Genomic DNA, 25,873 nt, shown 5'->3' with positions numbered 1-25,873 from the left:
GAAATCCCAAGCATAAACTGAAGTTAATCACCAGGTGTGCCCATCCAGCCAATCAGCCAATCAGAAGAAGATACCATGCGAAAGGCCAGGGGGAAATTCTAAAGACACCATATCCAGCCACTTCTTGTTTTTTGATACCAAACATGTTATTAATGAATCTCCTATTAATCCTGCATACATCTGAGGTTGTTAGGGTCAGCACATGTCTTCAGAACTAAAGTCATTTCTTAGAACTAGACTTACTTATACACTCTGGTTTCTTTAGGTTGTTTTAATAGTAAGATAATAATAATAATAATGAATGTTAAAAGATTTCAAGACCCCGAGGTCCACCTCTGGAAATCAATCTTGTACACAGGGTGGAGCCAAAGTAGGCTGACAGTTGTTCATATGAAAAATAACACAATAATTAATAAACACTAATACAAGCATAAACTGTGTTTTGCATACTCATAACTGCAAACTTACTTCTCCCCACCTTGTAATGTACAGAAAGATACAAGTTTGAAAATATTTATTGCTATGTTGTATTAATAGTTTTAAAAATTGGGAACAGCCTCTATCAATCGAGCAGCTGTTGAATGAAGAGCTGCTTTGGTCTGACTCTGACATGCTACGCAGCTGTTAAAAAGAACGCAGTAGATCTAAACATGCTGATGTTGGAAGGGGCCAAGATATCACCACAGGGAGAAAAATAAAATAAAATTAAAAAGTGATTCCTATTGTTTGATTTCACTTGTACTTTTTAATCAAAATAAAAACTATGTATATTGACTATTTTTGCAACTTCCTGTGACTCTATATTTTTTAATAAAAAAACTGGAATGTGGGCAAGACAGGGGTAGAAGTATGAACATGCACAGGCAACCCTCCAGTGCACGTGTGTGTGTGTGTGCGTGCACGTAAGCACAGGCATGTGTATTCTGGGATATCAGTGTAACTGCAAATACAAGAAAGCAGCCTGTGAGGACACACACCAAAACTTTCATCAAAGGTTATCACTACACAAGGAGGGGCATGTGGAGGGTTAAAGATAAAATTTACTTTGTGTACTTCTCAAGACCTTGATTTTTTGTTTTCATAAAGCTCATAAATTCATATGTTACTTGTATAATTTATTTTAAACAACATTTTACACTACTTGCAAACAAAGGGTTCTACTGAGTCAGGGTTTCCCACCCTTGATGCTGCAGACATCCGTCTGTCCTGTGCAGCATCATGGGCTTGCAGCTCCCTTCCTGGCCTCTGCTCCCTGGAGAACTGCAGTGCAACCCTCCCCTCCCCTCCCGCTGCAGCTACCCGAATGTCTGTGGGCCCTGACGGCTGTCTCTGAAGACCTGGAGACACACTATGTTCAATCATCCCCTCCAGAATTTGGCCAGAATTGTCACGTTCCAGTTATAATTTACAAATCAGATGGGTGTGTGCTTTTGTGGGAAAGGCCGTTCTCCTGGTTAGCAGAGCCCTGTGGGCCACACCACTTCCCATTATAAAAGACGAAATGACTCTGTCCTCCTACCTTATCATACAAGGGGATCATAAAGTAACCATTGTTCGGGGCACAGTCTGTCTGGTATTTCAAAGTCCCATGCTTGGTGTACAACTTTATCTAGAAAGAAAGGAAAGAAAAGAGATGTCGTAATTTCGCCTTTGAGAATTAGCAACGTACATTACACCTGAATGCATTCAGTCAATGGATTTGCTAAGAACCTACTACATGCTGCTATTAACACTGGACATGCGGCAGAGTGATATGTACCCCAAAAATAATGTGACTCGATACTTTTCAGGTTAGAAACCATCTGAAGTCCACTCCAAAAGTTGTATTTTTCAATGCTTTTTTTAATGTTAGTAACTGTTTCTACACTGTTTTTGGGTCCAAAATGTTCAAATTTGCTGTTAGTAAGGTGCTTGTTAAAAGCAATTCCTGAGCCCCCTTCTGTTTCTGCACTAGAAGGGTAAGGCCAGGTCTCTGCATCGTTAACCCCAGATGATTCCCAATGCCTGTAGCACACTCATCTACAAACTTCTCCATTTTCTCTTTTATTTTCATTCTCAGGACAAAAACATATCAAAAGATATTTAATACCCTGGCTGGCATAGCTCAGTGGATTGAGCGCGGGCTGCGAACCAAAGTGCCGCAGGTTCAATTCCCAGTCAGGGTACATGCCTGGGTTGCAGGTCATGACCCCCAGCAACCGCACATTGATGTTTCTCTATCTCCCTCCCTTCCCTCTCTAAAAATAAATAAAAACTTTAAAAAAAAGATATTTAATATATATTCTCTCCTCAAGAACTCTCTAAAACTCATGCATCCTTATCATTCCCAGACATAAACTGTCAGCCCACTAAGATGGTCAAGTAACTTCTGAGCCTCCCACATACAGTGTGACCTTGGGTAAGCCATCTACCCTCCTGAGGCCCTTTGTTTCTTCACAGGTGAAAAGAGAGCCACTCCCCTTCATGGTGGCTCGCACAAATTCACATCTGTTCATATTAGGCACCTAGTACTGAATGTGGACTCAAAAAAAAAACAACCCAGCAGCTTGTATTGCTATTTACTATTACTATTTTACTATATTACTGTGTTGTATCACCACATCTTCACTAATAAAGCGAAGTGGTGTCATTGTCAGGGCAGAGACTGGATCCAAAAACATTTCCTAAACTCTCCTGCACAGAGCAACCACTCTGAGCCTGTAAAAGGGAGCACTGGATCTCATATCTGTAAAAGGGAGCATTGGATCTCACCTCTAAAACGTTAATGCTGAGACCATGATATGGAAATGACCATCACATCATACCAGCTAAAAAGGTGTAAAAAGCAGCAAACTCACCATGTGTACATTTGGTAAAGGCACAAGTGAAATTACACATGGACTGTAAGTGCCCCATGGGCATGATGGCAGCTTACACTCCCCAGTGCCTGGAACAGTGTCTCATTTAGTGCAGGTGCTCAATAAATAAATACTCAGTGAATCTGTGGACAGGCCATGAAGAAAATCAGATGTACCAAAGTAAAACACGGCTTGTCAATTCGCCTGTCCAGCGGGGCCAGGGAAGCAATGTCGATGGGCACGGATTTAAAGGGAGACAGCTCACTACTCAACCCGAGCCAAGTTTTGCAGCCCAAGGACCAGCTGGTTTTCCAGAGGAATCAGGAAGCCAGTTTTTAAAATGAAATCCCCTGATTATCAAAGTTTCAACAAGCCATAATTTTTCTTTTGTAGGGGTTTTTGTCTGTTGTGTTCTCTGCACTGCTATACTGCTAAACTATCCCCACCCTGGACAGTTTCAGTACGAGCAGGGGGGCTCGCTCAATAGTTTCTGTCTGAATGAATATGATGGAAAAACACACAGAAGGGAAGAAGGCTGGAGAAGAGTAAAGGTAGTTTTTTAAGGAGACAGAAAATACAATCAAGAAATGATTGTGAAATATCTTGATCACTTGCATGTCTTTCATAAAGTACAGATCAGGACACAGGGTGGCAATATACATTACACATATGAAGTGTCTGATTTCATAATCAGAAATTATGAAAGAATGAATGTGTCAGGCCATCTGGACAGGCAGCCCTGGGGCTCCAGGAACACACTTCATACTGGCCCACAACACCTGCCCTCGGTTCTGAAGGTCACTATTGTGTTTGGGGTGGGGGTGCCCCTAACCACCTTCACTTTCCTCCCAGAGCCCCGGGAAACTACAAACTGCAATAGGCCTATCAAGGCAGCTTCTGAAATGCCCTGTGCCCACACACTGGGAGGCAGTCCAGGAGGTGGTGTGGGCACCCAACTGTCCCTCAGGGCCCTGCCACTGCCACCAGGTAGAGTCATTCATTAAACACCCAACTTCTTAAGATCAAAAACGGTGGAGAAACCACAGAGGGCCCTTAGAGGTGGTAATTATCTTCTGGCACTAGGTTCTGCTGCTTCACTCACAACCCCATCCAACAGGAACAGAAATTGGGACTTGGGGCAAGGCCAGGTCAAAGAACCGTGGGGTGTGGAATCTACATCCACCTGCCTCCCGCCCCAAGCCCCAGCAACCATTGTAGAGCACACTGGTTTATGCTTCCCCACAGCCCTCCAGCTGCCAAGACTGGGAAGGCTCAAACGTGCTTTCAGGCAGCCTTTGGGCTCTCAGGGCCCAGCCCCTTCTTTTTGGCACCTTCCAGCCAGTTCCTTTTTTTTCTATCAAACCCCTTCTCCCACCCCATCATCAGTAACCTCCTAAAATAGAGGGCACTTCTCCCTTGGGTATCTTCCCACCCACCCTGGCAAGTGACTTTCTATCCCTACTTCCATTATCCTCCCTTCTTCACAAAGCTTTCTAGGTCAGAATCCCACTGGGCTGATAATCATCTCACGAGAGCTTTGCAACTTAATAAAAAGGCGTCTGCACAAATCTCTAGTGAAATTCCAATAACTACCTAGTAAAGCAATCAGGGCAGCTCCAAACTCTCCATTAAAAAAAAAAAAAAAAAGTCCCAAGGGGGTAAGAAAAGGGCGCCAAGGATTAAAAATACAGATTCCTAGCCCCGGAGATGCCAATAGAGATCTAATGGGTAAGTATCTGGGATAGGAACTGACACTCTTTAGAAGCACCCCAGTAGGTTTGGAGGGGTTCAGTGGATTATAACTTCTGGGGGATGTGTTGTGGGATTTGGGAGGGGAAGACTTGTGGTATCTACATTCTGGAATGTTTTTTGGGAAATCTGAGTTTTGAGGACCTGAGTTGTGAGTCCCGAAGGGCCTGGGTCCTGCTGGGACTGGGTGTTACGAGATCTGGGGCCTGGATTCTGGAGATGGTCTGGGTTCTGGATTATCTTGAATCTAGATTCTGGGGACCTGGAGTTTAGGTTTTAAAGAATCTGAGGGTCTTGATTTGGAGGATCCTTGGTTTTGAAAACGTATGCATAACCATCACCACAAATGTCCCTCACACCCCTACGCACATAGGTTCTGCCCCCATCCCGACTGCATAACTGACCCCACGGTAAAAACCTCCACTTTAGCGAGTCTGGGGAGGGAGGGGTGGAGGGCCCATGGCAAGAGGCGCGTTTAAAAGGTTAAGGACTGCCAGAATGTGGGACTTGTGGCAACCTCTTGGTGTAAGAAGACCCCTGAGACCCAGAGAGGCTGAGTAACTGGCTCAAGCTCACACAGCAAGCTCCGGCCCAGGCCGCAGGGTGGGCGCTCACCTCGATGAGAGAGTAGTTGATCTCCACGTCAGACTTGACGAAGCCCCCGCAGCCCACCACAATGTCCTCAGAGCCGCACGTCGGTAACACGTAGTTCATCATCAGGAACAGGATGGCAGCCACCACCACGGGCTCCGGCGGCCTACCGCCCCGGTACACCCGCATGGTCCAGCCCCCCGCTGCCCAATCCTCCGCAGACCTCAGGGTCCCACTCCCCAGACAGCACGCTGCCCGCTGCTTCCTCCTCTGGGCGTGGCTGACAGCCAAGCCACACCCCTCCACCGCCTCACGCGTGCGCACCCCCAGGCAAAATGACTCCCGCGCAAGCTCAACAAAAAGAGGCCATTTGTGCCCTCTGGAGGCCTGGAGGACTCCGCGCACCGTTTGACGCGCGTTAAACGTTGCAAGGCGCGTTTAAGTACAGGTAGAAATTCCAAAGAATTCTACTTTTGGAATGCAGTATCCATGAAACTAGAAAGGATGAGAGACTGTTGATCGAAGAATTCAATACTTTCCCCAAATCTTTCTGACCCACGTATCCCACAGATATATAATCTCAAAAACTACTTTAGGAATTTGTATAAATTGGGGCATGTTCCCATGATAAATGATCAATAAAGTTTTTTTTAAAGCAAAATATAGGTCATTTAAATTCAGCATAACATTCGAAAAGTATTTAAAATCTATTTTAATCCCAGCTCGAATAATATCTGCATAGAAACAAATTTTGAGGGATTTTCCCCATTAGCCAGACATGTATGCCATTTAATTTACTTTGAATTTCTCCTGTGAGATAAAGCCTGATTTGTCTGAAAAGAAGTTTAGATTCACTATGTTGTATTTTGTCCCAAGGTTGAATGTATACTATAACATAGACTGAATTTAACTTCAGGTCACTACATTGAAATACACAAAAATTTCTTTTTCTGGCCTGGCATTTGGAATTCTTCCATTTTGCTCCTAAAAAAATCTAGTGCTTTATTTTGATGGTTTTTATATTTCGGTTTTAAATGACAAGGCAAAAGAGAATTTCCCACTGAAATTTGCCATTGTGGCTAAGACTTAAGTGGTAAAAATTGTGAATCACAATGATCTTGCACTATACAGAGGTCAAAGCCCTCGGACTGACTACAACAGATCCACTGAGATGCTCTGTCATGAGAGCGTCTGATTTCAGTTTCTCAGGCTGAATTCTCACATGAAATACAGTGAAACTCTCAACTGTTTGATTATAGAGAGAAAATATTTAAATAATTGTTATATTGATTGAGGTTCGCTATTTATATAACTACAATTGAAATATATGACCTTTACCCTCCCTGACATGAATCCCTGGTCTGTCTTGGCAAATCACCAGGGATTGAAAGCCACTAATTAGGAAATGTTGGCCTATGGAACCATCTCATTTTACAGAGTGAGAAACAGGCCTGGGGAAGGAAAGGGACTTGTCTAGGGCTCTGCGTGCAGCCATGTGATATTCAGAGAGCTGGAAAGTAGATTTGGAGTCGCCCAAATTCTGTTTTTGGCTCACCAGCTGGTTTCCTCTATTTTTTTTTCCTGCTTTCCTGACAATTCGCCCTTGAATTTCCAACATTCCCTTCGAATTCATCTTCAAATATACAAAGAAATAAAGGACTAGGACTATGGCAATGCCAATGGGGAGGAGGTTGCAGGCAGAAGGCGCTCACACCTCCCCATAACTTCCAGCAGCCTCCACCAAAAACACCTCAAATAAACAGACACCATTTAAATGGAAACAGCAGATCTGCTGCACTCAGCTCCAAGATAAATCCTCGGGTTCTTTGTGTCCCTGCTCTTCCAAAAAGAAGTCCCAGGCAAGAGGATGGCTGAAGGGGAAACAAGAAGAGGGGAAATTAGGCCTGGGGAACCCACGTGGTTGAGGCTGTAGGAGGCAGAAGAAAGATGAGGGCAAGAGCCTGAGAAGCAACGAGGCAGCATGGAGAGAGCAGAGGGCTTCAGTTCTGCACCCAGACTGAGCATCCATGCTTGTCTGTCTGAAAAAGCTGAGTCTTTCCTTCCTGTCCTGAAAGGAACACATGCTCACTGCAGAAGGAAAGAGAATAGAAAAGGAAAAGATAAGAAGATTAGGACTCCCACAATACTGCTGTAGTGCATTTCTATCTTTTTATTGTGCATATATGTCACAAAGAGTCATTTCCAAAAAGAACTCATAGCTGAGGACACAACTTGCTTTAAGACCCAGGAGAAGAATGTAAATGACGTGACTTTCCCACTTTCTCCACCATATGCCTTTTTTTTTGGCAAAATTATAGCCTTTTTTGTACTATGACCTCTTTTTTCACTTAGCATTTAGCAACCATCCCTCCAAATTAACATTTTTGCAATGGCACTTTGAAGCACTGCTTAATAACCTCTGAATGAAATAATAATACTAATGCTAATAACTAACTTGCTGAGCATTTATCATGTGCCCTGCGCACTGTGCTAACCTCTTTACTAGTAGTCTTCTTAAAATCTTCCCCCCACCATAGAGGCAGACAATGTCCACCCCCACAGAGGAGAAGACTGCAGCTTAATCAGACAGCTCCGCCACCCACCCGCACTGTTGGACACTTAGCACATGCACACTTTTTGGGTTCTTTCATCAGGATAAGTTCCTGGAATCGCTGTTGCCCAGTGTTCAGGAAGTTCAGGGTGACAATTGCTGTGGGGGTGGAAGGTTATATGGAGATGCCACTGCACTTTCTGGAGCTGGGGTATCCCCTCCCCTGGAGCTCTTTCTGAGCCACGTTTCACCTCTTCTTGCTCCACCCCCGCTCGAGGCTGGACCTTGCCCGGGGCCTCGCAATTCAAAGCTGGAATCCTGGCCAGGCCTGCTGGGCTCCGCCTCTTCCCGGTCTAGGGGGCTGCCAGGGACTGACGGACAGACCTAAAGACAGACAGACAGATGGACAGCGCCCCAATGGCCACTCCAGGAGAGCCAAGCATGGGACCCGGAGTGAGTGTCCCCTGACTGCCCACTCCCCTTTTCCCACCTTGGTAGATCTCTCAGGAGATAACCACAAATTTCAGGCCAGATGAAGGAATGGCAGGGAACTCGATCCTTTTAACCAAGCTGGGCCCAGAAGAGCCCAGCCCCGTTAAAGGGGCCTCCAGACCTCCCGGCTATGGGAACTTTGACCCCTATTTACTTAAGGCTTTAGGGCCCCCATTTCTCTGATGTAGGCTCTTTGCAGAGGACTCTAGGGAGTGGAGTTCATGGGGTGGCAGTGAGGGTCACAAAATCCCAGGATTTCAGGGGTCAGGTAGGTAAGGCAAAAATAATAGTTGATGCCTATTTATTTTTAGGGGTTTTTTTATCCTCACCTGAGGACATGCTTATTGCTTTTAGAGAGAAGGGTTTCCTTCCTCTCTCCAAAGGGGGCGGGGGCGGGGAGAGAAACATCAATGCAATTGCTCAATCCATTGCCTTTCCTACTCACCCAGACCAGGAATCAAACCCACAAGCCTTCAGTTTACCGACCAAGGCTCCAACCAGCTGGGCCTCACCAGCCAGGGCAATAGCTGATGTTAAAATGAGGGCTTACTTTATGCCCAGCATCGTGCTATTACTGGTATTGATCCATTTAATACAGCTTTTAGAAGTTGAATCTCTTATCATCCCCCCTTTGCAGGGAAAGAAACTGAGGCACAGGGAGGTTGCAGTTTACAGAGCTGGTGAGTGGTGAAGTGGGAGGAGTAAATATTACCATTGGGAAGGGGTTGGGGGGCTATGAACACAATAGGGAGAGAACTGAAGAGGTCATGTTCTCTTTACTTCATACTCAGACTTCTTCTAGGGTTAGAGACAGGCCCGCAGAGGGGCTAAGGTAAGGATCACAAATCGACAACAAGGTCTGGGGTCATACAGGCCTACATGGAGTCAGCTCTGTCTCTTCCTACTTGTGTGAGCCCGAAGAAGGCTCTTCCCCTCTCAGTGCCTCAGTTTCTCAGTCTGTGAAATGGGAACAGTAACGCCTACTGCCTAGAGTTGTTGTAAGAATTAAGTGGCTGTGCCCAGAACTCATCAGGGAACCCAGGTCTCTTAGACTCCCGGACCCAACCACCTGTGTTCAAATCCCAGTACCACCACCTTCCGGCTGGGTAACATCAGCCAAGTTACTCAGCCTCTCTGAGCCTCAGCTTCCTCACCTGCAAAATCAGTGTGATAACTGCATCTACCTCCTAGGGCTGATGTTAGGATTAAAGGAGCTGAGAGTTATAAGGTATTCCAAAGAGTGCTTGGCAGGTTTTCATGTAAATGTTACGGGTCCAAAAAGTTGCCTGGCCCTGTAAACAGGTAAGTTAGGGGCCCCTGTGCTTTACCATCATAAGGGTCACCCTGGTGTTCCCTCAGGTCTGGAACCAGACGGAGCCTGAGCCCACCACCGACAGTGTGCTGAGCCTGTGCTTCCTGAAAACAGTAGGAGTCTGGGTGCCCCCCATGTACCTCTGGGTCCTCGGCCCCATCTACCTCCTCTACATCCACCGCCATGGCAAGGGCTACCTCCGCATGTCCTCCCTGTTCAAGACCAAAATGGTAGCTACTGCCTCAGAGCCTGGAAGCAGGCGATGGTTGGGCGGGGGGCAGGGAGGAGCAGGCTGGAGCCCAAAGTGGACATTCCTCCTATCAAGGAGCGCATGGGGTGGTAATGCAAAGGGAACTTGTTAACTAAACAGAGCAATGCTGCACAGCACACAGAGGTAAACTCAGGGGAACAAGGTCCACCCAAACAGATTGGTAATAATGAAGTCCACAAACAACCCAGACACTCATGCATTCCGGAGCAGCGTCTGACCACCAAGACCAGGCATTCGGCAAAGCATGGGGTGCGCAAGGTAACTTTAGGATAAACGCTTTACATTGTTAACAGTTATGCATTGATTTTTATGTTTCCTTGCTGTTTGTACTAAAGCACAGTTCTTAAAATTGTTAGGCATTTATTTTAGAGAGTTAGAAAAACATGGGCATTCGAAGTGGGGGCTGTTATGCTCAGCTGTGCCCTTCTCCGCCGGACTGCTGCAAGGATGCTCTTCAAGGCTCATTCATTCCCACACCACCTTGTTACCTTTTCTCCTGTGGCCAGCCATCTCCCTGTTGTTGACGCACTGTCCCGGAAAGGGCCCCGTAGCACATCCTGGAGGCCTTGGGGGTCCCACAGTCTCTGCCCCGACTACTGAGTTCCGCCACTGCAGCAGGAAAGCAGCAGCAGGCCACAGTCAACAAATAGGCATGACTGTGTTTCAGTGAAAAAAATTCATCAGCACTGAAATTTGAAGTTCATATAATTTTCACATGTCGCAACATATTTACTTCTTTCAGTTTTATTCAATGATTGGAAAATGTCAAAAACCATTCTTAGCTCACAAGCAAGACAAAAGCAGGCAGTGTGCCAAACCCATCCTGTGAGAGCCGCTGCTTCGAATACCTGAGGCACGCTCCCAGAGTGCCCGGTCCGGCCTTTTCTCCGCTCGCACGCACTCGCACTTGCTCGCTGTCTCTCATGCAGAAGAGACGCCGAAGCACTTTAGAGAGGGTCTAGAGACAAGCAGATTCCAACAGAGAGTTTCCCCTTGATCTAACAGTGGGGATGAAAGGAGACTTGAGGGGAGTGTACGTCCATTTCATTTCACTGTGCTCCTCTGTGCCTCAGCACCTGTCCCGGGCGCTGCTGGAGCACCGCCAGCATTTGGGAAAACACAGCCTTGGCTCGGGCCCCTGTGGTCATTACTACATGACAGTCACCAGTCAAGCTCGATCTGTAACACCCCTCCCAGCTTTTTCTTATGCATCTTCCACATTGGCACTGTTAAATTATGACACTGGTACGTGACAGCACCCCATCCAGAGTCACAGTGACATGGGGTCACTGTGCAGCTTGCCACCACCTCCGTTTTCACCCACCAGCCTTACCTAAACCTGTCTCCACAGGTGCTCGGGTTCACCCTCATAATCCTGTTCACCTCCAGTGTGTCTGTCACTCTTTGGAGAATCCAGCAGGGGAGGCCCCAGGCCCCGGAATTCCTCATTCACCCCACCGTGTGGCTTGCCACTACGGTAAGGACATCCCCAGGCTTGCTGGCTTGTTCCTGGCTATTGGTCTTCCTGCCGAGGTGGAGGGTGTGGGGCAGAGTGGGGGTCTCCTCTCCCCAACCCTCCCCCCGCCTTAAAGGGTGTGTCCTGACTCTCTGGTGCAGACCTTTGCAGTGTTCCTCATCCATGTGGAGAGGAAGAAAGGGGTCCAGGCGTCTGGGGTGCTATTTGGGTACTGGCTGCTCTGCTGTCTCTTGCCAGCCATCAGTGCCGCCCAGCAGGCCTCGCAAGAGGTAAGTGGGAGCCTGGGCCACCTGGGGAAACCAACATGGCAGCTTCAGGCCTCGGGTCCCATCCCCCTTCCTCCTTTTTCCACACATGACTTCTTCTCTACGCAGAGACACAAACACCACAGTTGCTTAAACTCTAGCAACTCACAAGCATACTCCCCCCACAGACATACCTATCATCCCACATGTCTTTTTCAACACAGATTCTCATTGTCTTACACACTCATGGCACACCCTTTACTTGCACACCAGACACACACTTTATGCATCACACAGCCACAGACTGAAACATCTCACATACACACACCTGCATACGTCCACTCACACTGTGCCACCCAGTTGTGGCTGTGCCTTCAAGTTCCCACACGACTCAGGCACAAACTTCCCACACCACCCACGTATTCACACAGCCCTCCCACACTGCCCGGCACAGTCACACTGGGCTCGCAAGCTCAGAGCCCCTGCATGAAATTCCACACTGGCCCCATACACAGAGGGCACAGGGAGGCAGGACAGGCAGCCACAGCAGACTGGTGGTTGGCAGTTTAATAAGCAAAGGAACTTACCTACAAGGCTGGACTTGGGCACTGCAAGACAAGATCTTCACACCCACCCGCCAGAATCTTAAATAGTTGATACAGTGGCCTTAGTGAGGATAAGTCACGTATACCGTCCAGATGGTCTCGCGACACCATGCCCTTTCAAGGCTGCGTCAGGGGAACAGGAGGAAAGTGAGGAGCCTCTGATTGCCCAGGTCCTGCCCGCAGATCAACCAGCAGTCATGTCCTCTCGATGAACTCCCCCAACACACACCTGCACACACTCCCCCTCACGCATGCAGGTTCCCCCTCATTCTCACCTGTTCTCTCCCTCACCAGTGCCCCCATATATCTGTATCTCCACACTCACTTTGTACATCCACCCATATTTCCGCTTCCTGATCTGGAGAGCAGCATTTCCACATTAGGGGGCATAATGGACCATTTTATCTGCAGAGAAAAAATATGTAACCTAGACCAGAGTTTCTCAACCTCAGCACTCTTGGCACAATTCCCTTTTGGGTGGGGAAGCTGCCCTGTGCATTGTAGGATGTTGAGCAGCATCCTCCACCCGCTAGGTGCCAGTGGCACTGTCCCCCCATTGTGGTAGCCCCAAATGTCTGCTGAGATTGTCAGATGTCCCCCGGGGGCAAAACTGCCCCCCCCCGTGAAAACCACTTGCCTAGAGGGAGCTCACCGAAGACCTCTTGAGCCAAATGGTTATTCCATCTTGCTCCTTTTTAAAAGAAGACAGAGAAACACCCTTCTGTCCTTAAGGACAGATTTTTACAAAGTAACATGTGTAACTAATGGGGAAATTCCACAGACCATCTGCTAATTAATTCATAAAGGGTGGGTTCCCACAGTTGACTTGTCACTCTGCCTGCCTAGACTCAAAGGGACTCCTGCCTTCTCTCCCACAGGGCTTCCAGAGCGACCCCTTCCGCCACCTGTCGACCTACCTGTGCCTGTGTCTGGTGGTGACCCAGTTTGTGCTGTCCTGCTTGGCTGATGGACCCCCCTTCTTCCCCAAAGAACCCCCACAGTCTGTAAGTCTCCGTGTCTCCCGCCCAGTGCCTCCCTTGTCCCTGTTCTACTTCCGGTCTCAGTCTCTCATGTGACTGAAGAGAGCTGACTACAGCACAGGCCTTTGCTTTTTTTATTCATTCCCTCATTCAGTAGAATGTGTGTTGCACGTCTATGCCATGGGTTGGCCAACGTTTTCTGTCCAGAGCAAGACGGAGATGCTGTCAGGCTCTGTGGGCCACAGGGCCTCTGTGGCAACTACTCCACTCTGCTGCTGCAGCACGGAAGTAGCCACAGACAGTGTGTCGACAAAAGGGCGTGAATGTGTTCCCATAAAACTTGATTTGCAGAGACAAGCAGTGGGCCAGATTTGGTCGCCAGGGCCGCAGTTTGCCAACCCCTGCTCTGTGCCCAGCTGGGTACCGAGGATCTGTACTGAAGAGGCAGATGTTGTGCCTCGTCATGCAGCTAATGCCCACGTCAGAGAACCAAACATTAATCGCATAATTACAGAGACACATGGAAAATGACAGCAGGGGCAAGTGCTCTGCAGGAGTACCTCATGCAGGTACTCTGAGAGTTTACGACAGGTAACACTGAACTAGTCTGTGAAATCCGGAAGGAATTCTCTAAAGAAGAGATGGTTGATCTGAGTTCATCTAAAAAGATGCTCAACTGCTTAAGTAATCAAGTTAAAACTATAATAGGGCCTTTTCTCTATGATAATGGCAGGAAAAAATAAAATCTGATAACCAGCCATGATGGCGAAGGTGTGGTGAATGGGCACTCTCAGGCCGTACTGGTGAAGGACATAGGCTGTGCAATTTTTCCAGAGCAGGTGGCAACATCTCAGGACAGGCCCCTCCCCACTTCCTCACCACATTCACCCAGAGGTACGGATCAGAATGCTGTCAGTGTCGTTCACGGTCCTTGCTTTGAGAACTGCCTGGGCTCAGTATGAACAACAGTTGTCCTTCCAGGAAACTGTTAGGTCTTGCCTTGTGGATGCTCTCAGTCGTGTGGCCCAATCCCTTTTTGCCTTGCCTGCTAGGAAGCACTGAGCCCATTCGTGTCTACCTCTGACTAGTAGACAGTGCACGCTGGTGTGCACTTTTAGTACTAAACTGATGGTCACTTCACCCCGTCTTCCTGTCCCTGGTTCCCCTTGCCACATGCTGGCCAGGGAATGTGAGACTGAGTTCTCCCTCTGCCCCATCTTTTGTCCTTACAGAATCCATGTCCTGAGGCTGGGGCCTCCTTTCCCTCCAAGGCCATGTTCTGGTGGGTTTCTGGGTAAGTAAGGTGGCTGCAAAGGGGCTGGGGTGGTGCCTCCGCCCACTTGCATTTGTTGCCCTGATTTGTCACCACCCTGTTCCCCACCGGGGTTCCACCCAAGCTTACCAAGGTCCATGGGCTTTCTCCATTCTGGCCTCAGTGTGTCCCTCTCAGTGCACCCGTCATACACACCCCGCTCCTACTCCCTCGTTGGAGTGACATCTGGGTTTGAATCCAATCCTGGCTCTGTCTCTTAGCCAGCCATATCACAAATATTGGGAGTCTTAATTTCCCACTCTGTAAAATGGGAACAACTCTACCTTCATTGAATGTGGAGTGCTTAGTGCTTATATAGAGCAGGTGCTCCATAAAAATCATCTCTTACTTGGTTTCATTCATTGCATTAACACTTAACAAGCACTTACTATGTGCTCAGCACCAAGGGTGAGAAGGTAAAGACCAAACCTTTATCCCCTGGAAGCTCCCAGGCTGGCAGAGAAGACAGATGTTTCTCCAGGGTCCGCATGCGGGCACTGAGGATGTCCCTACCCACTGCGCCCCCTCCTGACCACACTGTGGTCAGATTTCATAGTACCTACATTTGAATCCTAGCCCCACCACTTCCTAGCTGTGTGACCTTGGGAAGGCTCCTTAGCCTCTCTGTGCCTCAGTCTCTGAACCTGTAAAATAAGGATAATAACAGCATCTACCTCATAGGGTTGTGAGAATTAAATGAGATAAAGTTTGTGAAGTGCTTAGAGCAAGGTCTGGCCCATAATGAGTATTATGTAAAATAGCTACTAAATAAATGCAGAATAGCATGCTCTAGGGATATGGGATTGGTGGAAAGAGCATAGAAGTACTAGAAGAAAACAGACCTAGCCCTCTGTTTCCCACATGTAGTTCCTTCAAGCCTTTTTCCTTATTAGGGTATCATTCATACACAGCCTACTTAATATTTTTCTTTAAAGCAACTCAGTTTTTTTCTACTCTAACGGCCTTTTTAAAAAAGGAAACTTTCTATCACTGCCAAACTGGAAAAATCTATACAGCCAATTTCCATGTAGAACTCCAAACGTAATTTCAGTGAAAAAGCAAGCAATGTGAATAATTTCTGAATCAGAAGTATTGCTTGCCTGAGTTTGCTCTGTGTTAAGAAAGGGAACTTGAGCAGCACCAAACAAGACCTTCTCCTTGGTGTCATCAGAGAGATTAGAGAGACTTGAAAGGAAAATAACGCTCCTGCTACGGAAGTCTGCATTAATTACTGTCTTGAGGATGCGTGTTGGTTTGCATCCTGGCCCCGCCCCCAGAGGGCAGAGGGAGATGGGAGAGACAAGCTCCAGAACCGTAGGTGGCGGTTTTAAGGAGCAAGAGAAGTTGCCTGCAAGGCTCCTCTTGTGCTCCGCTGGACAAGGAGATCCCCACACCTGCTGGTCAGAATCTTAGCAGTTTTTGTGAGGCCTTACTGGGGTTTAGTCACGGTACCACCCAGATGGCCTCAACAACATCTCACTCTCTCAAGGCTCCTTGAAACAGCTCCCAGCGCAGGAAGAGCGGGCAGCGTGCACATTCCAAGGACAGGGGAGGGGCGAGGAGCCTCCAGTCGCCCAGGTCTAGCTCTTGGGTCAACCAGTGGTCACATCCTCTCAATGACCTCCTCCGACACGTGCCACCTGCAGTCAGTCGTCTCATACACCAGTCCCAGGTGTTGGGAAACACTGTCATTTTAAGGTGAGGAAATGGAGGTCCATGGATGAGAAGTGACGAGCTCAAATCGCAGAGCTGACAAGTAGCCTCCTGTGACAAATCTTGTGCCCTGTGCCAGGAGGTGAGGACAAAGACAAGTACTGTCTTTGTCCCCGTGGAGCTTAACATCCAATGGAGGAGAAAGACACTAAGTAAATAATCAGGCTGAAAAAGTAAATAATCATAATTGCAACAAGCATTATAAAGAAAAAAGCTCAAGGAATTATGGGATCTTATAATGGGGGGATCTACCTGGACAGGGCATCATCAGGTGGGCTTCTAAAGAAATCCTGCCTAAGCCAAGGTAAAGAACAAGTGAGAAGTGACCAGGTGAGAAGTGCAGGAAAAGAGTTCTGAGCAGAGTGGCATGCGTGTGCAAGGGTCCTGAGGCCAGGTGGCTGGAGCAGTGAGTGAGAAGGGGAGTGGGAACATTTAATGCTGAAAGAGTTCAGGTTTTCTCAACAGTGGTAGTTTTTATTTTAATTTTTAAAAAATCTCCCCCAGTGACATGTTTGCTTATTGATTCTTCTTTTAGAGACGGGGAAAGGGGAGGGAGGGAGAGAGAAGAAGGGGGAGGGAGAGAGACAGAAACAGAGAAACATCGATGTGTAAGAGAAACATTGACCAGCCACCTCCCACACATGCCCTGACCAGGGACCGAACCTGTAGCTTTTCACTCTGCTGGAAGACAGCCAACCCACTGAGCCACACCAGCCAGGGCTCCTCAGTGATAGTTTTTAATTCTGGACTCCTGAGTCCTAGGGAGGTTTATTTTCCCTTCTACCCAGGACATCCCTTGGTTAAATCACTCAATCTGTCTGAGCCTGTGCTTCCTCATCTGTAAAATGGGTCAGTAGTAATCTATCATATAGGCTCATGTGAGAATTAAATGAGATAACCTTTGTAGACTGAAAAGTGCCCGGCAAATATTAGGTGCAGTTAATGGCTTTCATTTTACCGAGGGGCCGGCAGAGGTGCCGAGAGGTAAAGCAACTTACCCAGGGTCACACAGCTACCAGACCAGGACTTTCTTAAAGGGGCAGAAGGCATAAGGAGCTTGCCCTGGTGACCCTCTTTTACAGGCTGGTCTGGAGGGGCTACAAGAGGCCACTGGGACCAAAAGACCTGTGGTCACTTGGGAGAGAGAACTCCTCAGAAGAACTTGTTTCCCAGCTGGAAAGGGCATGGACAAGGAACCGCAGTGCAGCCCAGAGGTGAGTGTGTGGAAGTGGAGAGAGAGCTCAGCCACGCGCCCAAATACAACCCCCAACCCTACCCTGGGCTCCACCTCCACAGCCCCCTTCTTGCCGCTGATCTCACTGAGCGTTACCTGGTCAGGCTCAAGGCACATTTCCTCCCAGAGTGCTTTGCAGGTTTCCAAAGGAGATGGACAAAGTGGCAGCTCCACCAGACCCTCAGGAGGAAGCTCGAGTGGTGAAATGGCAGGCAGGAAACAGAAGGGATATTTTAAGGTGGGGAGTGCAGAGTTTGGTGGTGGGTCATAAATGCAGGCAACTATTCACTTATTATGTCACCCGAGTGATTAGTCTCCTGGGCCTTGGTTTTCTTACTTGTTCAATGGGCATGTCATTAGCCCCTAACTCATAACTTATGGGAGATGATAAGAAAATGATTTTAGAAAAGAACTTAGCGAATTCCTCGAAAATGGCAAAAGCTCGAGCAAAACCAGTTACCCAGAGGACTTCAAGCTCTTTCTAGTCCTGTCCACTCTGCCTCCCTCTTGCCCTCTGTGGTACTCCTGGGAACTTCTGTGGGGCCCTTGCAGTCTGAAGAGCCAGTTTGAGAACCTTTGTTCTAGAGAAATGAGCAGACAACATTAATTAAACCTGGAGTCAAATGCAGACTTGCCATCAAGTAGTTGATGATTTTGGACAAGTCACTTGATCTCACTGGACCTTAGTGTCTCAGGGGACAGATGAAAGTAACTTAGCTCTGTGGGAAGAGTTAAGAGGTCCCCCTGCATACTCTAGGATTTTGTAGTGGTGGCTGCAGATGGCTGAATCCCACAAATTAGCAGAAGTGAGAGACAGACAGAGTGAGAGTCTATTGGCTCACATAGTTGAGTCTGGCTGGATCCAAGGACTCACATGATGCCCAAATTTTTTCCCTCCATCTCTGAGCTCAGCTGCTATCTGTGTATTACCTGTATGCCATAAAGCCATTGCTCCTAGCTCCTTATAGAAAATCCCAAGGAAAATTTCTGATTGGTTACCTCAAGTCATGTGCCTCTCAGGGGCCACTCCCACAGGCAGAGGCCAGGCCCCATGATTGGTTCCTTCAGAGTCACACAGAGAGGAGAGGGTAGAGGAGGGGCTACACCCCAGACAAGGGGTGTTGCTCCAAAAGGGGTAATATAAGCAAATCAAAACAGCAGCCCTCTCTCACCCAGACATATCTTGTTGAGCTTCCCCTCCACTTTTAAATGACTTTTGAGTGGCAGAAACCACTCAGAAAAGCCCTGGAGGTCTCACCCACTCTCTTCCAGCACTGGCTTCCCCTGCCGGCATGAGAACATTGGAGCTAGTGGATAGAAACATACTTTTCAGAGAAGACTGAGGATCCATAAGCAGTGGACAGAAAAGAAGGAGGAAGGCATGGTTACACAAAGGTCCAGCTCAGTCGTTTTCTGAGATGACTGATTATTCACACAGGGAACTTTGCTTTTGTTTCTGAAATATCTTTATTTTGCATCTTTGGAGGAAGGGAGAGGATGTCCTCCTGAGAGGTCAGGTTCCCAAGGTGTGCTTGGCCCACATGGTATAATGTTCTTCTTTTATGGGATTTTTTGTTTTGTTTTTGTTTTTAATAAGTTGCCAACATTTAAAACTTGGAGATATCACTTAAAAATCTGGAATTCTGATTTCTCTTAATGTAGACGGTAATGCTGGGTCACAGCCTCCCACAGGGCAATGGGAGAGTGGACCTGGGTGGCAGCTGCCCCGTTGGACAGGGCAGATGCTTGTCAGTTTGCCACAGCCTCCACCACTCCCCTTTGTATCCCCCAAGTTACACCTGGCCACTCACTCACACCCCTGCCTCACCCTGTGGTCACAGGCAAGTCCTGCACAAGTGGCCTGTGGTCCAGAGAAGAAAGATTAGACACCAGTCTGGAGACTTGTCTTGAAGAAAAGTGAAACCCACTGGAAAGAAGAACATTTGCTGCAGACCCTGCAGGCTGACCTCAGTGACTCAGAATTCTGGGGCAGGCAGCTAGAACAGAACTGAGTAACAGAAGCCCTCACAGCCACCTCTTCGCCCACCCCATTTGACAGATGGAAACACTAAGGCTTCAAGGGGAGGGGATAGAGCCGGCATTTGAACCTCAGTCTTCTGGCTCCAAGGCCAGCTTCAGTCCACCAAACTAAGTTGCTTGCTTGCTTGCTTCCTTCCTTCCACAAATCTTCATAACACTATGCGCCAGGCACTCCTGTTAGGCCCTTTGCCCACATCACACCTATTTCCCCCATCGTTTGGCAAGTATTAACTGAGCACCTACCACCTTCAGGAGCTCAACTAGGTACTGGGGGAAATATAAGCAAAAGGTCTCCCCACTGGAGTTCTAACAAGGTAAGTAAAGGAGAGAGCTGGAGTGCGTGAGCATGGCTGTGAAGGCAAATAATTCAGCGATGGGGTCCGATGGGGAAGGGTGGTCAGGGATGGCCTCTGCAAGGAGGTGACATCCTTTTGGTTTTCCAGACCCAAATACCAAAATGTTTGTGAGCAGCAGGCCATGCACGGCTCAGTGACAAAGAGCAAACCACAGCCCTTTGAGATGCCAAACCAAACAACAAGCCAGGCCAGGGATGAGGGGCAAGACCTTTGACCTTGTCAGTGAGAGTCTGGCCACCCAGACTCGACAAGGTTTTTTTCTTTTCCTTTTTTTTTCTTTCTGCTGGGTGGCAAAGGCCACAAAGAGGCACTGTGTGAACCATGAATGGAGAGCTGGGCTCAAATCTCTGCTCTGTCCTTGCTGTGTGACCTTGGGCAGTATCACCATCTCTCTGAGCCTCAGTCTTGTTCTAAGTAAAGTGGGGGGCCTGGGACACCTGCCAAGCAGGCAGGTTGAGAGGAGTCAGTGCAATCGTGCACGTGAAGGGCTGACCCCCGCGTCTGGTCCCAGTCCCAGCTCTGTGGCTGGGCATTGACATTAATGATAACCCCACCGGCTGTCAGAACTGGACAGGACGCAGAGTGAAACCGGCTCCATCCTGTCACACTCCAGGACACAGAGGCACAGAGAGGGGCAGACTGCCCCAGGCCACACAACCCGGCTGTCAGCAGCTGCATCACTGCCAGCCCCTCCCTACGGTGGAGGACCGGCTCTCTCAGGAGGGGTCCTCTGGCTTCTCTCTCCTCATCCTCCCTCACCCTGGCTCTCCCTGTGGCCCCTGGTTATGGCCAGGGTCCAGGGCTAGGGCAACAGCAGGATTCTAAACCCATTCAAACCAGTTCTAAACATCATGAGGGCCGGCCAGGTGTGGAAGAAGAGAAGGCTGCATACTGGATCAAAAGTGCCTGAAGGCAGAGTTGGGTTGACTTCTCAGCTGCATGTCCTTGGACAGGTTCACCCTCTGTGCCTTAGTTTCCTCATCTGTAAAATGGGGCAATACCCGGCTCACCAGGTTCTTAGGAGGACTAAGGAGTGCCTGGTACATAGTAGGTGCTGAAAGCATGTACATACCCATCACCATTCAGGAGGGCTTAGAGCTGCCCTCCTGCCCGCCCCACCCCTACCCTGCCTAATTGTCTCATAAGTGGGTGATCTGAGGGATGAGGAAGAAGAGGTGAAGAGGTGAGGCTGGATGCATGGTCATCCACATCCCCCCCCCCTGGTTGAGAATGAACCCTGAAATTCTGGGTGCTGCTGCTGACAGCTCAGCTGCCACCTCTGAGAATATTAATAAGATTGTCTTAGTCCATTGGGAGCTATAACAAAGTTTCATAGACGTAGTGGTTTATAAGCAACAAATCTATCTCCCACAGTTCTGGAGGCTGGAAGGTCCGAGAGCAAGGCACCAGCAGACTTGTTGTCTGGTGAGAGCCCGCTTCCTGGTTCATAGACACTGTCCCCTCTCTGGGACCTTACGTGGCAGAAGGGGTAAGGTGGCTTTTACAAGGTCAATCCCATTTAGGAGTAGTCCGCCCTCACGACTTCGTCTTCTCTTAAAAGGCCACACCCCCAAATACCATCCCGTTGGGGGCTAGGATTTCATCTTATAAATTTGGGGAAACGCGTTCAGTCTATTGCAAGGACCGAGAGCCAGTGTCTCTTCTCCCCTAAGGCACACGGAGAGGGCAGCGTTTGAAGGGAAAGGAAGCCTCCACCACGGCCAGGACGCCTCTGAGACCGAGGCCTTCCTACAGCAGAAAGGGAGCAGGAGGGGCCCGCTGCTGAGGGCCATCTGGCAGGTCTCCCGCTCCACCTTCCTCCTGGGGACCCTCAGCCTTGTCATCAGTGACGTCTTCAGGTTCACTGTCCCCAAGCTTCTCAGGTGGGTTCGAGCCTTGGGTGCCTTGCTAAGATCAGTGGTCCCACATTGGTGCCAGCAGGGGCCCTGCTCTCCTGCCCCTGCCTCAACCTCTGGTGCTCAGGGAACAGGACAGTGGGAGAAAGGACAGTGACAAGGACAGAAATAAATGAGAAAGCGACTGACCTGGGGGAAGAGAAAATGGGTGACCTCTACCCTGACTGTATCAGTTAGTTAAGAAAACACCCCCAAAAGGAGGGGCTTTACACCACTAATTTACTCATGAGAATGTGGGTCAGCAGTTCGGTTTGTGAGCATGCGCACCAAGTGTCTCCTGTCTGTCCAAACTTCCTCTGTAAGAACACCGGTCACATTGGATTAAGGCCCACCCACACAGCCTCATTTTAACTCTCTGCCTCTTGAAAGACCTCATCTCCAAATGCAGCTGCATTCTGAGGTGCTGGGAGTTCAGACTTTAACCTGAGACTTTTGTGGGGTACAACTCAGCCCATAACAGGAGGAAATAAGAACGTCACCTCTTGACCAGAGCTGCTGCAGGTCACTTTGAAAATGAGCACGGACAGTGGGGAAAATAATTATGGTCATTTTGGGGGGGAAAATCTGCTACGCCAGCTGGCCCTCCAGACCGGGACAGGTTTGGGCAAGGGCCACACCATGGGCACCTTCTCTCATGAGCTGTACCTTCCCCCTTCCTCTTCCACAAGCCTTTTTCTGGAGTTTATCGGGGATCCCGCGGCTCCGGCCTGGAAGGGCCACCTGATCGCGGTGCTGATGTTCATCGCCGCCTGCCTGCAGACGCTGTTCGAGCAGCAGCACATGTACAGACTCAAGGTGCTGCAGATAAGGCTGCGAGCGGCCATCACCGGCCTGGTGTACCGGAAGGTGAGCCCCGGGGACAGGGGTGGGCTTTTCCCTTCTCTCCGTCCCGTCCCGGTTCACATGCAGGTGCTCTGGCCAGGGAGCGTCACCTCACTGAACTGTTCGTGTAATCTGCGCCTGAAAACACTCTCACTCATTAATTCACTAACAGTTGCTTATGTTCTTGGTCATTTCTGTGCAGCCCTGTGTGCTCTGACCCTAGGGCCTCTCTGACCCCATCACATCACACACCTCGTTCTCTCTTGCTCACCCGCGCCCACCCTAAACACATAGAGCGCCCCTTACCTCAGGACCCATGCGCATGCTGTTCCCACAGCCCTGCACGTGGTCGGCTCCCACGCACCCCCATGAGGAGAAAGAACTAACCTTTGGGCTGTGCAGAAACCAGATAAAAGTGGGACTGTCACCTACATTAGCAGGCTACACTGCTCGTGGTAAAAATGACCCCTGACCCACTGGGAAACTGCCTCTGGACTGGAAGTTCTGTCAGGGAACTGGGAATACCTAGTGGAAGCCGGAGCTTTGGGCTTCTCTCTGTGTCGGGACTCTTACTCGCTTGGGGAGCCCCGGAAGGGAAACCCATGGGACTGTTGCCATTGGAGACATGGGCTCCATTGGGTCTGGAGCATCTAAGCCAGGGTGGCTCTGTCCCACGTGAGTCTCCTGTCACACCTGAGCTGTCACCTGGTGAAGGAGGGGGGCAGAGGGAGCAGCTCCTCGGTGGCCTCGGGGATGGCTCCCTTCGCTGCCCCACCTGCCTGCTGTGTCCCAGGCCCCTGTCCCCTGAGCACACTGGAGCTTTGTCTGTGAGCCCTGCCCCGTCCTGTGAGTCCACCTGTTGAGTTGAGGCTGATTGGACGATGGCCTGAGGGCATCGCTCGTCCCACTCCCACCCTTAGAGAAGCCTCCTCATCTCCTGATGAGCTCAGACTCCTCACTGTCCTCTCTGGGCTGCTTCTCTATGAACCGTCTTCTTATTTTCCACAGCTTGTGTTTTGACATCTGGGGCTTTACTGACCCAGGAGGGAGGGACCGTGCCTCCCTGGCTAGCCAGTTCCTAGAGACAGTAAATGACTCACCTGAGAGCGTACCTTTCATATGCAAACCAACCAATCCAGAGCCCACCCCTCACCCCCACCCCCCATGTATACGGTTCTCACATTCTGGTCCACTACCCACACCACCCTGCCCTAATCATTCCAGGGCCAGACAACCAGAGACAGCTCCCATGCCCAAGAGCCAGCTGGAATTATTGAAAGAAGCCAACCTAATCCTGCCCAGCCGGCCTTCCTGTGAAGACCACAATACAAGCTTTTGCTCCCCGTTTCCCGAGCCTCCCTCTGCCCAACACTGGTGTGTGCCTGACCGGCCCCTCTTGGCAGGGAGTGCCCTCCCCTGTTGAGATTTATGAGTATAAAAACTCTCCTGTCAATCATAGCCATCTCCTGATCTGTGGGCCTTGCCTTATCTGAATAATAAACCCCATATTTTAAATCACTTCTTCATGGCACTCATCATAACTGCCAGTAAAGAACGAGCTATGTAAGTCTTCATTTAATTTTGCCCCTCCCCCCAAACCCCACTCCCCGGAGAGCAAGCCCCCTGCCTCTGTGTCCACAGCTGCACTCTTGGTTCTCAGCTCAGGTGAGGCACAGAGAGTCAGAGATTTCGTGGAGAATTCCCACACTCATTTAGTCTGGGCTTCCTCCTTCACCCCCTCACTGTTTTCCTCTCACACTCAGCAGAGGCAGGATTGCAAGTCAAACTTAGCATTCAACTGGCTGGAAGGGGTCCCCCGTGGCCTGAGGGTTAGGGCAGACCTGGGGCTGCCAGAGAATCAGGTTGGTGCTTGAGAGACTCATCAAATGCCTGCAGTGGCCCCCTGACACTCTGTTGGGCCTGGGGCATGCCTCAGGCGTCCTCAGTTCCAGTCCTGCACCAGTCATTTGTTGGGTTGGCCAAAATGTCTTTTTAGTGTTTTCCATAAAATAACAGACATATTTTTCATTTTCACCATGTAATTTTATCGATTTGGATATTTGGAGTATGTCAGCTATCTCCTGCTATTGGCTTCTCATGGGTAGAGGCCAGGGGTGCTGCTAACCATCTTCCAATGCATTAGACAGCCCCATGGCAAAGAGTTTTTTGGCAAAAATGCCAATAATACCAAGAAACTCTGCAAATCACTTCTGACACATTCAATCAGTCACAGCACCTTCTGCATACACTATATAAATCTTCTTTTGCATTTTAGTTGCATTTTTACCTTTCTTGAAGTAATAAAGCATAACATGCCAAAAATGTTATATATCTTCTTCCATCTTCAATATTAAAACAGCTGCACAAAAATTCACCAATTTTGATGTTTTTTAAAATGAACGCTGATATGACAGCTGTCACAATACATTCTAACAAAATCGTTTTGACTGAGTCAAAGACAACTAAGCACTGCTAGAGCCATCGTACAGAAAAAACTAAACGAACTTTTTTGGTCAGCCCAGTACAAGCCCTCTGTGTCTCAGTTTCCTTAGCTGTAAAGTGGGTTAGTAATTCTGCAGCTGACTGATTCTAGTCTCACTTTTTTTTAGCACTTCTGAAATCAAGATACCTTCTGTCTTAATAGGCATTGATTTTTTTCCTTTAATGATTCGAAAATACATGGTCTTACGGCTTGATCTTAAATCAAGTGAAATACGGCAGAGCCTGGTCCATGCAGCAGTGTGGTGCGCTCATCACAGAAAACGATGACACCATTTATCAGACACAGTGCCTATGACACAGCTCTCGGTACACGGCCACCACTGTCGTCACAAATCCAAGGTTTTCACATATTATGTGATTGGCTATTATGACCCCAATGCTTAGGGATTTCAGAGTATTTTCATCTTTGTCATCTCCCTGGATTCTCACAAAGGCCCCGGGATTTTGGCTGAGGGGGTTTTCATCAGCCCACTTTCAGGACGCGTGGGGCTCGGGTAGTAAAGAAGCCGCCTCACCCCGCCAGGACAGTGCGGCTGCGCTCTCGCTCCCTCCGCGCCCTGAGCCTCCCTGCCCCCCCACCCCAGTCGCCTGGATCCTCCCCTCAGGGTCTCGTTCCTCCTGTTCTGCCCAGGTCCTGGCTCTGTCCAGCGGCTCCAAAAAGACCACCGCCGTTGGGGACGTGGTCAACCTGGTGTCTGTGGATGTGCCGAGGCTGACCGAGAACATCCTCAACCTCAATGGGCTGTGGCTGCCGCTCGTGTGGATCGTCGTCTGCTTTGTGTATCTGTGGCAGGTGTGCAGGGCAGAGGGCGCTGGGATTTGAGCTGAATCCTAACCCTTCCCCTCCTTCTTGTCCTCTTCTTCCCTT

The 25,873-nt window shown here is 49.0% G+C and overlaps 2 protein-coding genes across 8 annotated transcripts in view; one reads left to right on the top strand and one right to left on the bottom strand.

The window, feature by feature from the left end:
- The window catches only part of LOC123806406 (nodal modulator 1), a 51,714-nt gene extending 46,242 nt beyond the window's left edge, over positions 1-5,472 (bottom strand). The window contains exons 1-2 of the mRNA XM_045819532.1: positions 5,202-5,472; positions 1,520-1,609 (exon numbers count right to left, since the gene is read on the bottom strand). Coding sequence (XP_045675488.1) covers positions 1,520-1,609; positions 5,202-5,366 — 255 coding nt within the window. The 5' untranslated portion in view covers positions 5,367-5,472. The remainder of the gene's footprint in view (positions 1-1,519; positions 1,610-5,201) is intronic.
- Positions 5,473-8,048: 2,576 nt separating this feature from the next.
- ABCC6 (ATP binding cassette subfamily C member 6) overlaps positions 8,049-25,873 on the top strand; it is a 48,692-nt gene continuing 30,867 nt past the window's right edge. For 3 of the 7 annotated variants that reach the window (XM_045819635.1, XM_045819636.1, XM_045819634.1), the window contains exons 1-11: positions 8,049-8,181; positions 9,580-9,762; positions 11,155-11,280; positions 11,421-11,549; positions 13,009-13,134; positions 14,343-14,404; positions 17,218-17,349; positions 21,140-21,190; positions 21,439-21,648; positions 22,350-22,527; positions 25,637-25,798. In XM_045819635.1, coding sequence (XP_045675591.1) covers positions 8,131-8,181; positions 9,580-9,762; positions 11,155-11,280; positions 11,421-11,549; positions 13,009-13,134; positions 14,343-14,404; positions 17,218-17,349; positions 21,140-21,190; positions 21,439-21,648; positions 22,350-22,527; positions 25,637-25,798 — 1,410 coding nt within the window. In that variant the 5' untranslated portion in view covers positions 8,049-8,130. The remainder of the gene's footprint in view (positions 8,182-9,579; positions 9,763-11,154; positions 11,281-11,420; positions 11,550-13,008; positions 13,135-14,342; positions 14,405-17,217; positions 17,350-21,139; positions 21,191-21,438; positions 21,649-22,349; positions 22,528-25,636; positions 25,799-25,873) is intronic. The other 4 variants (XM_045819638.1, XM_045819637.1, XM_045819639.1 and 1 more) reach the window with 3 other exon arrangements.

The sequence above is a fragment of the Phyllostomus hastatus genome, unplaced genomic scaffold, assembly GCF_019186645.2.
Source record: "Phyllostomus hastatus isolate PE091 unplaced genomic scaffold, TTU_PhHast_1.1 phas_scaffold_385, whole genome shotgun sequence".
Classification (NCBI taxonomy): domain Eukaryota; kingdom Metazoa; phylum Chordata; class Mammalia; order Chiroptera; family Phyllostomidae; genus Phyllostomus; species Phyllostomus hastatus.
Note: the sequence above shows the minus strand (reverse complement) of the source record. Positions and strands in the feature narration are given on the sequence as shown.